The 18051-nt window shown below is 45.8% G+C and overlaps 1 protein-coding gene across 5 annotated transcripts in view; it reads right to left on the bottom strand.

Annotated features, from left to right (window-relative positions):
* Positions 1–18051, bottom strand: part of LOC106744244 (basement membrane-specific heparan sulfate proteoglycan core protein-like) — a 173806-nt gene that overhangs the window by 10394 nt on the left and 145361 nt on the right. For 3 of the 5 annotated variants that reach the window (XR_001374434.1, XM_014618831.1, XM_014618832.1), the window contains exons 4-6: positions 3631–3841; positions 1965–2024; positions 27–177 (exon numbers count right to left, since the gene is read on the bottom strand). Coding sequence is in view for 4 of the 5 variants with exons in the window: in XM_014618831.1 (XP_014474317.1) it covers positions 27–177; positions 1965–2024; positions 3631–3841 (422 nt within the window). In the remaining variant the exon portion in view is untranslated. The remainder of the gene's footprint in view (positions 1–26; positions 178–1964; positions 2025–3630; positions 3842–18051) is intronic. The other 2 variants (XM_014618833.1, XM_014618834.1) reach the window with 1 other exon arrangement.

The raw sequence follows: 18051 nt of genomic DNA, 5'->3' as shown, positions 1-18051 counted from the left end.
GAGAACTCGATTCTCGCGGCATGTACCTGGGACTGTCGAAATCCACCACCGCTCCTCCGTGATGCCACGAAACGCTGCTGGGTGGTGTACTTTGCACATTAACGGTGCACGTGAGGCTTATCGTGCTACCCTTCTTCACATAGACGTCTTCCGGTCCCAGGATTTTCGCCTGAGCAGCTGCAACACACCGTAGAAACCGTACGCTTAAATATTCCACACTCGTATTCCACCTGCGCTAATTAACCGGCCGCGATTGATCCGGTATCGGGGTATCGAATCGCGCTTACAATATGACATTGCCGGTGAAATTTATTCGTTCACGAGGCATGAAATTTTGTAAATTTTTGTTTGTTTGATCGAGCGCAGTGCTAATAGTTCGTTTTTCCTTTTTCACTTTTTTTTTTTTTACGCATGTGTTTGACCATTTCGCGTCGGCAACAAGGCAATTACGGTGGGTCAGGTTCGGTTGAAAAATTGCCGTATTGTTTTGCACGTTAATAAGTATTTCTTTTACGATTATCTGTTTCTTATATTAAAACATCTTTGCACTTTTTCGAACGGGTTTGAAAACTTTTTCGCGCGCATAACTTATATATTCGCGATACGAAAGTTATATGTTGTATATACGTGCCGCAGAAAATGTTCGTATTATCAATTTCCGTATCACCATGTGCTTGCAAGCTGAGCGATTGACACGTTTCCGTATGATATATTTTATCTCGGGGAAAAAGCGACACGAATCTACGCGTTGGTATCGAGCCGACTAGATTATTACCTCGCGCGTCTCGATAAAGTATCCCGCCAGGTATACCAATATCATCGATCCCACTCAAGGTAAAGTTAGCTATGTCGCGAGTTTGAAGATATCGTCGATTAAATGAACCGATATAAATAACGCGTTTCCGCGACGCGAGCAGCGTGTCGAACTTTCAACTAATCCTGGAAGTCGTTTTTCACAAAGTGAAGCCGGCGATATTTCGCGAAGGAGCAATTTAGAAGTAAAACTAAAATTTATGACTTTTACGCGCAGCAGTAAATGTTTCAGATAAAAGTGGAACTTGGATGGATTGATTTATCGTAACAAAGATATGCGTTCGGTATGTACGTGACCGATTAGTAGACGGTAGTTTCCTAAAATGTATGTAGGAGAGAAAATGCATAAAAGTTATAAAATATATCAGAATTGACCGAGAAAGAGAGAGAGTGAGAGAGAGAGAGAGAGAAGGAAAGAGAAGTACCGACGATTTTCGCACGCGTTCACACCAACGACAGACGCGTTCGGTAACGTCAGTAGCTGGATACTTACTTGTTGCATGAACCTTAGCTGCAATTATCTTACGAAACACAAGAAATCATGCAAAGTCGCGTAAATAAGAGATCAACTTGCGAACACAGTCGTGAATTTTCTAAAAACATACTACGACTCTTCTATCGGTTATATAGGCGTGCCCTACCGTCGATTAAGTAGCTCTAACTGTAAACAGCGAGAATCTACGAATCTAAATAAGTTGAGGCCGCCCAGCTGTTGCCCCGTCGGAGATTTTCGAATTTTCGCCATTTGCGAAAGCCATTCGCGCGCGCCTACGCTGAACGCTTAACGCACGCGGACTACATTTACGACTGGCAATATTACGGCGGAAAATTAGCGCGCGTTAGCGTCAGCTGTATTTTCAAAGAAATATTTGCCGATAGTCCCGGGCATTTCACGTAACGACGCCCGAACGAACGAACGAAGAGCGCCGCGTCGCGCCGTTTCACTCTTCTCACGCTACGACCTCAACTCATTGGCGAACGAAAGCCACCGGGCTCGGCCGTTAATTTGCGTTATACTATATATATATATATATAGATAGAAAGCGTCCATGCACTCTGTTATGGCACGTAACTACACAACGCAATAAAACTTCTAGCCGCTAGCAAATTCAACAGCTTGGAAAAGGAGTCTGCTCTTGCGTGAGTCTAACCTGAGTTGAACGTCCGGTGAATGGCGTTCGGTGTGGTGGTGGCAGGGACAGGGGCACTTTCTGGAATGGGAGGACAGAAAAGATATCGAGTTAATCGATTTCGCCGAGATCTATTGTTTCGGGGCTGGGAATTGAACTAACGTCGAAAGCACTATCGGTATATATGGACCGTGTATACCTGCAGAATTTCGAGCGGAAAGGATATCGTCAACGAGGTCGTTTATTGCTCTCTTATTCGTTTATCAGCCGTACATCGTGGACATAACGAAGTTTTCGATCGCCACTTTAATATTTCGGGCACCCGTCTTTATGGATGCTCAAGCGACGTTTGCGAGGCCGAATATCAGAGACACTCGCGCGTGTCTCCGAACTCTAAAGAAATTAGTGCGGGCAATGTGTGTCGGAGGAGTGGACTGTCTGAAATATAAATCGTCGTCGGCAGACACGATAGATGTATCGGCGCACTTAGACGCAGGCTTGTCGACGTTGCTATGTATTCGCATAGATTGATCACGCTAAAAAGGAAACGCAATGTTAGCGACAAAAAAGAATAGCATTACTTCCTAACGAAGGCACGTGGCACTCTATGAAACATCGTAAGCGTTTGTACTAGACTCGGGACATTAGAACTTTCGCTCTGACACTAATTCGTATTAATTTGTCTAAATACAAGCGATAAGCACTTGCAATGCAGGTATGAATTTTCCACGATCGAATCCAAGGGATTATACGGCGGCGAAGAAAATTACTCCTATCGCGAAACGACAATACCACATAACCCAGATTAGCCTAATTGCAGGGCAGATAATTACGATGACTATCAACCCTCCCTCTAGCTAACTAATTGTTGAATGGAAAATTATGACGGCTATCAACCCTTAGTCGAATGCAGCTACTTCATAGATGCTAATATTTATATTACGTGTTACGACGGACCGTAATTCCCGTGTGGGACTTTAATATCGGAAAACGCACCAAAGCAAGTCCATCGGATGAAGACATTTTTAATCCTGTCGAGGCATCCTCATTTGCATTAACGAGCGTATATAGACACGCGTCAAAGGACGAAATCGACTTCGCGCTAATGATCAAAGTAACTGTGATATTATGCGACCAAAAGATGCGTCAAAGCTAGTTGATATCTTAAGATATTTCTCATGTGACAGGCATGCAAGCAAAAGCTAATCACTTTGCTCATGCTGGTGCGTGTTTAGGTATCCAGCGGTGTCTTTCCTGATCAGTCAGGTGATAGACACTTATAAAAAGCGTTCGGATATATATTCCTTCATCTATTATAAATTACGCAAAATATTTACAGCGGCATAGAGTCATTAAATGAGAGATCTAGCTTAACCCTTTCACAGTGTTCGCTTGATTGAATCGTCGTACCGCCGGTTTAACGTGGAAACCGAAAACGATACTTAACGATCGCGTAATAATCAAATAGATTATCATTGATTATTAAATTACACGATGCAACTAAGCGCGCTGGAATAAAAATAGAATAAGAGACACTTTCGGTAAAATATATTTTTCAAGTGTGCGCCTAATACCGTGCGTGAGACAAGATTCATTCGATGCGTTTCCTTTTCTCTTTGTTTGACTAAGCGGTTCCATGAAAGGGTTATCTGGCAGATTTCTAAGTACTTTATAACCCTGATGTTACCTTCGACTTTTAACATGAAGGCTAAGTTCATTTTGGGCTCGGTGTTAACCTGGCATTCGTAAACCCCGGCGTCCCGCGATTGGACGTACTCGATCCGCAACGTCCACTCGTCGGATGGCTCGGGATGCAGAACGGAAAATCTCCCATCTCCCGTGTAAACGTGGATCGATGACGTCAAGATATGCAAATCCCTCTTACGTATCCAGGAGACCTGCAAGCAAAGTAAATGGCGGGTTAAATTCCGCCCGACCGAAATCCGGCCATCGATTTGCCGATCCGAATAATTAATACGGACGATTTAGCCTAATTGCAACTGATTATTCTCTCCCCGTAAGAGTTACTCCTCGGGACTGGGTGGATAATGCGTCGCGTTACGCCGAGACTCCGCTATAATTTTATATGCTAGCCCGCGGATATTTCCGGGACGTATGCCTCGGGACGGAGTGACCGCACGAACGATCGGCCGACCCCAATTCATCAAATGATGGCAATTAGTCAGTAGTGCGATTAATCGACTCTCGGTTAATCGGTAGCCAACTATCCATTTATTTGATCAATCATGTCGTCCGTCATTAACCCTTGTACTGCCGGCTGATTCGCTTTAAAAAGCGATGTTCGCTTCCGGTCGTTTCAGCTGTCACCCTATTGTTGCCGGAAATATTTCGAATACAACAATGACTTCGGTGGACGTTCCTGCGTGTGATGCATCGATGGTCGGCTCAACTGCCCATTGTCGCGACGCGCGCGTAATGTGTAACATTTCGTCCACATAAACGTTAAATATTGTCACTTCGCGTTCGCGTATATAAATATTCCGTCCGTCCTTCCGCTCGATCGATCGATCGCCGCCGATTGTTGGCATGGCCGCGCGCGCTGATAAGTGAATTACCGCATCGTTGTATCAAAATTTCAATGTAATCTGAAATTAGTTACAGCTTGGTACGTACATATACATGCGCGTCGCGGCGTGTATGGCATTACAAACAAGGTATTAAATTTCCGCGGTTTACAATACCGCCTATTAATCGCGGCAATAAACGGATTTCCCCGGTTTAACTCTTCAGATTTTGCGGATTTACGATCATAATTGCGGCTACGCGGAAAGATGCGAGATACACGGCGCGCCGCCGAGAATCGTCGATCGCTTCATTATGGAATAACGCGTTGTTGGAACAACGCATCGCGCCGCTCACACTTCGCCTCCAAGTTCGACAAAATTCGAGCTGTTTCAAAGTGACCGGGTCACACGAACCGTTTTATGTATTAATCTTGGCCAGTAGCCATGAACTTCTCTCGCTTCGCGACGCCTCTTAAACTTCTCGTCCACCCATCTATCTCAATCCTCCCTATTCTCGATGTCTCCCTGCGCGACTTTTTTCTCGCCCTCGCCCGCTCCACCCCCTCCCTCCGTCTCTTCTTTCGCGTATCAAATGGCGGGATAATCATCTTTATTCTGTTGAGTCGCGAATCGGCGCGTTAGCCTACGCACGAGACAGAAGGTGTTCTCGACTCGGCGAGAAAACCTCACCGTCGAGGATGATCGTGACAAAGCCCGAGTTGCGCGAATCATCCGGATCGGTATCGTTCGATCGATTGCGACATCGTATAACGATCGGATTGGAAAAAACGCATTAAGCCTCCCGCGCCCAGGGGGTGGCGCTCGAGATTACCGTTAAAGGTTGTCTCCGAGCCACCCCAACAATTATAGAAGTACGTGCCTCCGACCAGCACACCTACAAGGCATCCCCTTCCGACCTGCTATCGGAACTGGCACTCCCAACCCTAGCAATGGGGATCGTTAAACGTATGTTCTCCCCGGCTCTCTCTCTCTCTCTCTCTCTCTCACCCCCTCTCATTAATTATTCGCCGCCGCATCCTACTGGGAAGCACCTAGGATCTGGAGTGACGGGGATCTTTCCGCGCGTGAAAGGGAGACGCGCTGGATAGACGAAGTTCTGGATATTGAGCGCCTGATAAGGGTCGATCTTCCGATCTGGCGTGTACGTTAACCGAACTTGTCCCGGACGTCGCCCCCTCTCGTGTTACCAACCGCATCCGAGAGATGCTTACTCGGAAAAACTTTGCCGGGGTAGGGAACGCCTCGAAATTTCATATTCGTCCACGGTCGGGCGGCGCGCGATCGCGTTTATAACCCGTCTAATATAAAATATACGTGCACAACGTGCGCCGGGCGATATACCACAGCAAACGGTGATATTATTTAGCAAAGGAGGCACGATATACACGTGAGCAAATATCGCGTGATAGCTCCCGGAAAGTCTCCAATTAGAAACTGTGGAGAGCAGCGTTTGTTCCCGTAATAGCACTGCAAATATCCGCAGATATTACATTCCGATATTTTCCATGCCTCGAAGCGCCCAGAAACACAGCGAAATTTCGAACCATCTAAAATTGATAGCAATCGCGAAAGCCGCTCGTAATTTTCCACGAAGGTTTCAGAGTCCGAGGAAGGGAGAAATAGGGGGCTTTTAAGTATAAATTAGGAATACGCTCGCGTATCCCTTTACGTCTCTTTTATCGTTCATACCTCTCCCTTTTCCCCCTTCCTACGTTCTTAACCTGCGGTTATCGTTTCGCGCCTTTTATATCTATAGTGCACCTCCGTCGAGGAAAATTAAATATCCTCCAGCTCCTACATTCTGCCCCCGAGGGTCAGAATCCTTCGTAACTTAACCATGAGAATCTTATAGTTCCGAACTCTCCACTTTCAACTGAGATTACGTGGGCAGAGGAATGTTACGTGCTCGACGCGTTATCGCGTCATTTTAATACGATAGCAGGACAAATAAATGGATCACGTTCGGCGCGTTATTCGCCGGTGATTGTAACGATACTCTCAGTCAGGTATGAAATAAAGTCAAATGTATTTCGCAAGCTTCCAAGGATATTTGGCGCGCGCGCGCCGCTGCGTTCATTTCTAAGAAGAAAATAAGGATAAATCGATTAGTGTTTCCCGTGAACTCGCCTAGACGTAACTTCGAGGTGAAGATGCCCCAGAAATACACAGCTTCTAAACATTTCGCCATTGAAGAGTCGAACTATCTGAAATCGGATTAAAATCTTGGCGCGACACGTTCCTAAGAACAATCGGTGCAATCTACACGGGTAAGATAACCAAATTCGCGTCCCACAATTTCCGAGCGTAAGAACACCTCGTTCTTTCAGCGTAGCAGGCAAGAGAAATTACGTGGCAACAAAGGACGTTATTCGTGATGCGGCTCTGCTCTTAGAAATCAACGGGTTCCTGGTGTACGAATAGTGAAAGGGACGAACAGCATCCCCTTCTCTCTTTCCCTGTCTTTCTCAACTTTTTGCTCTCCTACATCCCACAGGAATATCTGACGAAAGAGAGGAAGAGTAAAAGAGAGAAAAATAGAGAGAGAAAAGAAGAGAGTGGAGGCTTACGACAAGCCGGGTGGTACATAAAACATCTCCAAGCGCAATTTGCCGGGCGGTAACCAGCGTAAGCGAGCTTTCAGTGCCTTTGGCCTTTCGCCGCTGCTACGAAGATTTGCCATTTTCTGCTTAGGTCAACCCAAAAGCGCTCTGGAAACACGCCTCTTTGTACGGTTATATGATCGCGCGCGCGAGCCGTTCAACGATCTCCATTTTCCTTTAATTCGCGAACGCGGATCGAAAGGGTTGTGCGCGCGTAACTGGCGCGAGCCAACGAAGGCGGATGAAATCGGGTAAAAGTTACGTTGCAATTTAGAGCGCAAGGTAGAGCGTGCTCAAAGCGTGGAAAATGGCCGAGAACTCGGCTTTTTCCGCGGGCGGGGAATATTCTATCGGTGAATTCTCGTTTAGAGTAGCGTCTTCTCGCTGGCATCTATGATACCGCTTTGTCGATCACGGAGTAACCGGTACTCGCTGAGGGCGACGTTTAAAATATAAAACTCGATCGTGAATTACTTCGCAAACAATATCTCGCTGCTCCGCAAACGCGTATTTCCGTTAAACCGCGGCATTTCTACAATTGCTCCTTCTTTTTCTTACTTTGCAGATGCCGACGGTTCTTCCTGCTGTGGAAAGAGTAAAAGTTATTTATCGGCATAAACGCGGGTTGTTCTTTGTAATTTGGAGATGCAAACGACTTTTTTTCCGTGCGCAACCGCACACGACAGCTCGGGTGAGACGCGTTCCTACGAACTGAAGATAAATTGTATTTACGAGAGCCTCGATGTACGAGTAGTCGCACTTTTGCGCGACTTGGTCGACGTGCTGTGTCACAGCTCGAGTTCACGTCCCTTTCTCTTGCTTTTTTCGAGTTTTCGTGGGATCTCGGGACGCAGTCGGGCATGTCGATCAATTTGGACGAGACAGCTTGTATCCGGTCGGTTTTGTCTCGAGCGCGAACTAACAGACGCGCGACAATATCGACTGACACGGGCAAAATAAAAGAGGGGAAAACAAAAATTTAGGAAAAGCTGCTTGAAGTCTCTGACACGATCCATTTGCGCGTCAATTTTTAATAGCGGTATTGACATTTTCGTAACATCAGACGCATTTGTACGCGTCGTCCAGTAAATACAACGTCGAGAAGAATTACGCAGGTCGTATCTCAGTCTGCGATCTTAAATTTAATTAAAATGATACGTATATAGTAACGAATCGATGTATAAATCGCTTTTAAAATGTATATCGTAGTACTTGGTTTATTATTCTTATAATTGATATCATGTCTCAGGTGTCAATAGAAAATCAGTAAGATGGAAACATATTTATGTAAAAAGTTATACAAATACTTATGCTCATTATATTATCAGGATGTTATACATTACTATATCGATAAGTAGGACGGTCCATCGTTGTCATCGTCTGAAGGTCTCAAAAACCAAGCTTGAAATAGCTAGAAATATACTTACAGAGGGATTTTTACTTATTTTTCAAAATGCAATCTGCCCTATAAGTTCGTCAGTTCAGAGAAAAAAAAGAGTTCAGATAAATATTCTCTATATTGGAAATAATACTCCCTCGCGCTTTCTTTCTCTATCTCTCTTCGATTCTAAAATAGAAACTAACAAGCGCGTGACAACAATACGCTAGAAACGCAAACGAGAGCCGCGTCGCGCTAGAGCATTAGCCGAAATCCATCCGACCAAAACTGCAGTGTCGTTACCGCATTGATCATCGATATGACGCACAGTCGCGAAATTGTCAGACAGTCGCGAATCGTTTCGCGCGTGCAGTTACACCGGCGAGAAGCACGCTCGCGCCGCGTCGCGCGATTATTTTATCGCGCGGTGGTCGGTACACCGAGCGATAGAAATTGGAGGTACCAATTAGCAGGTGGTATCAATTTAATGGCCGCACGGCATCGTTCGTCATCGCTGTTACTGCAGCGAAACGCGTCCGACACGGGCGCTGGGCGTTGATTATCGTCGCCGTCGTTATCGTCATCATTACTTGAATACCCTATCGGCCGCTTCAACCGCCCGTTACCCGCATCATCCCCTTTGTTCCACTCGGTATACTCTCTTTCTCTCCCATGCCCGTCCGATTTTGCAGCGATAGCTGCTCTGTCTCATTCTCTTTCTTCTCTCCCTCTCCCCTTCGACAAGAAACGTACGTGTAATATTCGCACAAAATCTGTAAAATTAAAGATTCAAAGTATCTTTAAAGTAAGTTTTTACTAGTTTACAGGCTATCTAAGCGAGCGCAAACTGCTCTTAAGAACATCAAAGTAGCATCAAAATTGGAACGCGGATATTGACATTTTACTAGGACAAGTCGTGTGTTTTGTAACTAATCATGTCGGCACTTTCGACGTTAAATTTCCAACGAGACGCGGCATATTTTTGAGAGTCGCTGAACACAGGTATCATCCACAGCGTGTTGGTTTTGGAAAATTGGGCTTGTAATTGACACTTCGCAGCTGCTTGGTCAACGAGCCGATAGATAATTTCAATGTGCCGTGTCATTATATATTGATATTAAAAAATCGAAATCGTATATAATGTAACAGAGATATCATAAGAGAAAGAGAGAGAGAGAGAGAGAAAGACAAAGAAGGGAAACCTGGTCCAGAATTTTCATCGCGCACAGAGAACGAGCAGAATTTGCCGAAATTAATTTTCCGCAAGGGAGCGCGAGTAAAAAAATTAAAACACCCCTCTGCAAAATGATCGATGAACAATCCCGCAGTTCGTTGGTGAACGCGCGGAAACTTCGGATATCTCGGGCTAAAAGGTGTCATCTGAGCGAACTGTCGAGGCGAGGCGAGACTAACGCTGGGCGATCCGACGGATTTCCCAAGGAGCCGTTGCTCCGGCGGAGAAGGACATTTAGGCGTGGCAAGAATCCAAATTCTCACGGAATCTCTCTAAAAGGGACAGAGGATGGCCGGTGTCGAGACAAACGACGCTTTTCTTTTAACAAAGTGGCTCCGGCCGAGTTGTTCGCTGCTATCTATCGCGCCGCGTTCGATTGCCGACACCGAAATAAGAAGCGCAAAAGGCGGGAATAAGAAGGGGTGGACAAGACCAAAATGGCGAGCAAAGCGGGCCCGAAGGAATATATACGGAGCAGGATGTGGTGAGAGGAAGTGTTCGCGGAAGTGAAGTGCGAGGAAAAGAACAAGAAGGTAAATTTAACGAACGCTGTTTGAAAGAGCGCAGCATAGTTGCGAAAGAGGGCAGGTTCGATTAGACACTCGTGATTACGGCTCGAACAGCAGAACACGCGAGATAAGAAGAAATTGAATTAACGATGGACCCGAAGAAGATGGTAGCTTTTGAAGGAAACCAAATTATATTTTATAATACTTGCAAGTATCCGGAAATAGATTAAGCCAGTTCGAAGGATATTGCGCGAACGAGATCGAGGAAAAAGACGCTTTGAAGAGAGAGATGGAATTCTCGCAAGGCAAGGGATGTAAGAAAACGATCTCCGAGCTGTAAAGTGCGAAGAATGCAAGGTTCGTGGAATTATTTGCACGAGAGAAAGAGAGAGAGAAAGAGAGAGAGAAAGAGGCAATGCCGCTATATAGTTCCCTAGATGTATCGTGTGAATATATTCCGCGAAATGAAGCGTAATTATGTGCGAGCGCGCGTTTACGTTAAGAAGTGAGGACAAAGAGGAGGAAAAAAGCCGGGAAAAATAGCGAAGAGCTCGGGAAGAGAGGCTGAGTTTAGGTGGATCCCGGTAGTCGGAGGCGAGGAAAAAAGTGAAAGAGTAGACGGAGATATTGGAGGGTGGAAAGGGGTGAAATGGGGTGGTGCGGTTGTGAACAGTCGAGTCGAAGAGACGGCAGCTAATTAGTATTGGAGCTCTGTACGCCTCTTTGCAGCGCGAGGACTGCCCACCCCCGCTGCTGGCACGACGGGCCCGAAGGTGTTGCTAGGGGTGTCTTGGGGGTAGTTCTCGTTAATGAGCCTCCAGTAACGACGCCTTTTTCCTTCGTGGCCATATATCCTGTCAAGAGGCGCGGCTCTTACCGAACGACCTGGCGCATTCTCTCCCTCACCATTGCACTTCCACTATCCCCTCGCCGCCGCATTGGATCATCCCTCGTACTTTATGGCGCGATCTTCTTCCCGAGAACCGTACGAATATTCGCACTGGCATAAGCTCGATGTGTCTTGGTCTTAAGAGCGGTGGCCGAATAGCGTGACCGTTTTATGCCAGCGACGAAGGAGCTAGCGAAATAAATGGGACAGAGGTAATTGAGGATGTACCGGAAGATCAAGAGTGGAACAGACTCCTATAGTCTGTATTACTTGGGATAAGATTGCTATCAACACTTGTGCTCTCCATGGCGGTACAAGTGACCGGCGTTATAATGTATCGCTAGCGAACAAGAACATACGTCGTGAATTGAATTTATCTGTGGCATCTTTTTTCCGTTGACTCCAACTTTAGACCATTGGAAATCAGCAGTCAAGGAGTTAATTATTCGTTACGTGAGAACCGTCAACGATTTGACCGCGAAAGGAGGACAGAGTTGAACCAGCGTCTTACGCGCAAATTGACGGCAGATGTTATTATCATAGCAGCGATCACCAATGTTCGCCGCGACGTCCAACGTGTCGAGGACAAGAAGTCCGGCAGCAATCGGCGATCGGTGCGGATGTTAAGCGTCGCGTCGTCGTTATTATGCCTCGCCGGGAATCGCGCCAATGGAAATTTCAGGATCCGTCAAAAACTCGAGATTTCAGCAAGCGTGTCGGCCTTCTTCTCGCGAAGCAATCAACGCGCGCAGCCTGCGGGAAACTTTCGCGGGGGAGTTCCTGAAAAACATGCGCCATACGGAATACGCTCGAAGGCGTTCGCAATGAAACTTGCTCGACTCCCACGTTGATATTCGTGAGCGAAATTCCGCGAAATCGCGCGCACACACGCGTACGCGGTTCATAAATCCGATGTACGATTGCGTGCACTCGGCATGCGGCCAATAAGCGATACGGTTGAACCGAGGCGAAGCCGAGGCGCTGGCAGCAAACTGCCGTGACTGATATAAAGGATGAAGAAGCAGGTGGGAAATGAGATATATAGAATAAGCATGAAAATTCAACGATCGTTGTTGAATATATCTCCACAGAAGCGTGATGTATTGAGAGATTTGCATATCGGCTGAAAAGATGCGCGTAATAATTTCTTTCAAAGCGCAAATAATGCCGTTCGCGAAAGTAACAGTAAAACACGCGGGATATGCGTGTAAACATCCAATACCGCGAAATCATGTGGATGGTTCAGCGCGAATGAGAGTCGGTCAATCTCGAAGTTGAAGATGGAGTGGATACGTTCGCTTCATCGATAGCCAACGGCGGGCCGGGTCTTTTCAGACCGTTGTTGCCGGCACTACCGGACAATTTGGAAAGTCGGAAAACCGTTTAGTGATTTGCCGATAAAAATCGAATTAACCGTCGTGCATTTAATGTATGTACCGCTTTCCTCCCTCGTTATCCGGGTAACCCAATTTTTCAGTTTGGCGTTGCGGCGGCAGCTCTTCGATAGATTGCGCCCGACGGTGCGCGAGGTTGTTCACGTAAACACACATACAGACGCGCACACGTTACTCTATAAATCGTGCATTTCCCGCGAATTTTCCCGAGATCGTTCCGACAGGCCTGCACGCTCGGTACGTGCGCATCGTACACGTACACACACACACGCGCACATTCGCGTCTCTGAATATATCGCTGCACGGTGACATAGTAATGGTGGCTGCGGAGAGACGGCAAAGTAAACACGTGATCGATATTGTTTGATTTATGTGCAGCAAGAGCGCCGACGGTCACTGTACGATCACGAAGTGTTTTCGGAGCCCGCGTCCACGGGCAATAGTCGGGGCTGAAGGGGCTTCGCGTCAATGTGCTCGGCACACCGGCGCGTCGAGGGCGCACCGAAACTCGCTGCCTGCTCCGAATTTCTAATTTTCGATATTGACAACCCGAACGAGCCGAGCGACGTCGCGCACTCTTTTTTACCTTTCTTTCCTTTCGATAGGTATTCCGTGTCCCTCTATATCTCTTTCTTTCCCTCCCTCTCTCTTGATTTTCGGCGTCGACGATGTTTGTTGCTCGTGGCTGTGCAGCACACAGGCGACTACGGAAATATTTGTGTTATATAATTCGTGTGATTTGTTTACCTCGCGTAAAGTGCACTCACTGCGTCGTGTTGACAGAGTGTATCGGATTGTCTACTTGATCGGTATTGTTCGTATATTCGCTACGATCGTTTGTCGTGTAAACCGGCCCATTAGTATTTTTCCCCTATCCTCTCTTCCGTCCTCTGCAATTCCCATCGATTTCTATTTTATATTTTCCGTCGAATGCCCAACAGCCATAACTCGGGGTCTTGGAGAACACAGAGAGCCCAAATTCGCGTCTCGGGGGTTCTAAAAATTCCCGACAGCGAATCGAAGATTGCTACCGCGAATGCTAAACTACTCCGCGTACACTCATCTTCGAGAAACCGTCTCGGTCAAGCGCATCGTCGGGAACGTCGACGCTGTATAAATAACGCGCGCATTCTTATATTTGCCCTTAAATGCTCCAACATGGAAACAGAATATCGGCGACCGTCAATGTTGAAACTTAAACATTTACATTGGCTTCATATTCCGAACGCTCCGCGGAAAATGTAGAAAATATTCACTCGATATCGCGGTAAGATGAACTTTACGAACTGATGAAGCGCCCACGCGCACCGCTTCTCCACTTAAACTTGGCGATTTAATTTTTTTACCTAGACCTCCCTCATCGCGTAATATCCAGCTAGCTGGGATATAAATAAACGAGAGTATCTAAAATACGGTTATTCAAAGGCCCCCCGAGCGCCGTCTGCTTCGTGGCAGTCGATCTCACGTAAATCGCTCTTTCTTCAGCGCATCTTGCAGCGGAAGTCGAGACCGGGCGATTTCTCATCCCGGATGAAGAGTAACGCGCGCCGGGCTTACCGGTAAACACCTACGGCAGAAACTCGCACCGTCTTCTCTGCGCCGCAGGACAAATTAATCGAAATTAATACATCACGCGGCAGATACGTATCGAGCCCGTGACGTAATTGCGGAGCGGGATACGTCGTTCTCGGGGCGTCGCGATGCGACCAGATTTCACCCGCGGTCCCATTACATTGAATTTCACGTCTGCCTTGTGCGTGGCATCTACATCCTCCAATGATTTATGTAACGTTACGTGATGCATTATTTATCGAGCCCTTAACCGACGAAGACGCGATCAACCGTGCGCGGAATTATTCGCCGCGTGGGCTGCGCCCATAGGTTCTTTCGCGAATGATTCGCGATTGCTCATGACGCAAATGTGCCGTTTCTGTCTGAGCGGAAATATGTCCTCGTGTGTGTGTGTGTGCGTATAATATTCGACATTTTTCAATATTATATATTTATTTTAGAAACTCTTCTCTGTGTCACGCTGCAGTTGGTCATCGAGAGTTCGAGGATCATTATTCGTTTATTCCAAAGTATCTAAATTCCGTAATCGCCACTTGGAGATATCCCGAGGATTATCATGGATACGCGGATAACGCGAATAAATCACGGGAATACTCGAGAATTCAATCCCTCACAAATTATTTTAATATGCGCAAAGCTACATCGTCGTGATAAACGCTTTCGAGCATAACCCGAAAAATCCTTCGGGCTAACATAAAAGGGATAGATTTGTCCAGGAGGAATCTCGGCGAAGCATGCCAGATGTAGGCCGTTCCTCGTTCAGCTGAGGATGGATTTATCATTCCATTCTCAATCTTGATGTTATAAATTTATATCGCGTATGCATCGCGGCTAAATCGAAATCCGAAGGCGATACGTCCTCGCTCGGCGGCATCGCTCGAAACCTTCTCGCTAAAGGATGATCGAAACGATAGTACGGTCGGGATGCACAGGATAAAAAGGATATGAAGACGTTCGCGCGCAGTAGAAAAGGATATGCCGTAACTACTTCTCTCATATGCTTCGAATATTTAATAATTCTGACTTTTCGCGTCGGCACGGGGATGCTTCGGTAAAAAGAGATGACAAAGAGAATTGGAAAATAATAGGGCCTGCATTATCGATTAAAACGGCCCTCTTCGTGCACATTACGTATTCAGTGCGAAAACATGATGAGAACGTGAATATTGTTAACGCTTCGATAACTCAGCAATGAATACAGGGAAATTTGGTGACGGGAGATAGATGAAAATTACTGTAATTTATTTATAAAAATGTAATATATTAAAAATAACATTTCTTTAGTTCTTTTCGGTACAATTACATATACTGCTAATTTGCGATTTAATTCCCAAGCTTTCTTAGGATGTTGCATGGATAACAATACGAGCAGGTAGAATTGAAGACAGTAAAATTGAAATTGATTGTACTGGTGAATTTTTCTGGCTATTTCCTTTACGTTTCCTGAAATCACTCGGGAAATTCGAACTTTTCAATATCATGTGATATTTTTCATATTTCGTGTGTTTCTTTTTCAGTAGTACTCGATCAATCAGCTGACTCTGTTATAATGCACGGGTGGAAATATGGCAGATGGAAAAGTTACACATCTGACTATAGAAGTGCATTCCGACACGACGTCAAAACGAACACGTACGTATTTATGGATAATTAATAGCGAGGGATAACGCGATCTCTTGTTCGATATATGAATTTCTAATGTATATAGTTATGTATAATTCCACAAAAGTCAATAAAAAAAATGACGTTTGATCGCAAGATCGAAGATCTGTAATTAGTCGGGATTTGCACAGGATTAAACGCAAAAATTATTCGCGAACTGACAAACTATACACACACATATCTGCGTGTGCGAATTAAAAAGGTGGACGTACTGGGTCGGAGTCCTTCGCGCGGTTATTGAATGCGAAACAAAACACCACGGTGTAAAATGAAACTAATCGTGTACGTGTGTCGGGGATAAACGCACATTTGTTTAACGTAATTAATGAACGTATTGCCCGAGTAGAGTAAATTGGAGGGTATGAAAACACATACCGGACCGGCGCGGCGCGGACATTCAAAGATATCAGGTTGGTTCATTATTTGTGAATTTTACGCTACGTCAAATAAGGACACTAACGACGCACTAACATGTACATATACAAAACTATCGAATAAATTAAACCGTATTCGTTATCGAACTGCGATAAACGTATTTCGTATTTTCTGATTATTATAATTGCTTGCACAGAAAAAACGTTCTAGATTCAAATAAATAATTACTCCGACATTTCTTAGCAAATTTTTATTTGGATTAAATTATATTTATTTGAACCAAGTAAAACTTCTTTATAATCCAGATAAAAATGTGAAATATTGCAATAATTATTTACTTGAATCTAATATTTTATTTTCCGTGCACTTTTTAGCACATTAAATTTAGATATGTGTTTAATGATGGTCCCCAGTTTCGTCAAGTACATATCGGACATATTGAGAAGTTGAGGAGATACCGAAGAGCGATGAGAAATGTTTCGGTTTACCTTATGCGGTCGTGTACAAGCGCTTGCGGAATTAAGGGTGGTGGTATGTCGCGTAGTATACGGTGTACGAGTAGGCATGTTAGGCTTCAATAACAGGGTTAATTAACGCGGGGTTAATTAACGCTCAAACTGCCCGAAATAATCGAATTCGATCGATTTAACTTTCCGCGAATTCGTTGCCAGTCTCGAACGTAACTCCGTGTCCCCGGTTTCTTCAATTATCCGGCCGGTAAGTATCGAGGGTATCAATTGATTTACGAGAGGGAGAGACGCATTAAGGCGGCGCGATGGTAGGCCACGTGAGCGCTTAGATAGGGTTAGTGTGATCTCGGAGCGGATCGTGGCCCTGGAAAGAACCGGCATGAAGGCGCGCAGCGACGTTCCTTTAGGATTAAAATAAATCCTAATCTGGCGCGGGTCGTAAAGTCAAGAGGGTGAGTCCACTCCACAGGCTGAAGACGAGCGAGATAGAGAGAGAGAGAGAGAGAGAAAGAGAGAGGAAAGAGAAGGAGCGGGAGGTACGCTCGAGAGCGAAAGAAGAAAGGCAGGCAGGAGAAATAAAGGGAATCTGGAACGCGGGACGAGAAAATGTTACCCGGGACACACTAACTTCCCGCTTCAGTTCCGCCATTCCCAAGATCTCCGTCTGGCTGTTGTATAGATATTAGTCCCTCGTGAGGTGAACGGTTGTAAATTCTCGAGGACACTCGGTGTATATTCGAGCGTCATACGGAGGCCGCGGAGATTGCGCCCTGCCGTATATGCGCAAGATTCAGAGGCGTATAGTAAATGCACTGGGTGGATTTGATGCTCGAGAAGATAGGACGTTATAACGCGGCCTTCGGGGCGCGACACGGTCGTGTTAATGGATCAGATCGACAGTGAAAACGAATCGTTCCCCGGGCGTGATAAAATTACGCCTGGATATATCATAAAACTTTATTACACGCGAATACATCATATTATTGCTCAATTAACATTTCCCCGCTGTCCGGTGTAGCATTTTTATTCGATCTGCTGAAATTCTCGCGTTTGTTGCGCAGTGCGGAGAATATTCTGCGAAGGGTCGTCGACAAGGATGCTCCTCCAAGTGGATACGGCAAACCATGCGCACGTATGCGCGGCCATTTGGGAAGAGAGAAGATATTAATAATTAATTAGCCATATACTAATTTCCTTTTCCGCCTTTCCCCTCGCCTCGCACCCAAGCTCCTCGCAGCGGCATGCGCGTGCATTAATATTTGCCGGCGCGGAGGATTGTAAATTTCTGGCGGCAGGCTGAACTCCGTATGAAACGTACGTACCTGATGCAGTGACCAGATGTTATCGCCGGAGTCTCTTTCGTAAGGGATAGAGGAAGCAGGTCACGTATTCACGGGGCTTTCGAAAAAGAGAAAATATCCATATGCGTAATGCGCCATGAATATTTAAATGGCCGCCAGACAAGAGCATTCGCTTGAA

This window comes from Dinoponera quadriceps, unplaced genomic scaffold, assembly GCF_001313825.1.
Source record: "Dinoponera quadriceps isolate SergipeBrazil2010 unplaced genomic scaffold, ASM131382v1 scaffold707, whole genome shotgun sequence".
NCBI lineage: Eukaryota > Metazoa > Arthropoda > Insecta > Hymenoptera > Formicidae > Dinoponera > Dinoponera quadriceps.
This window is presented reverse-complemented; position numbering and strand designations above follow the sequence as displayed.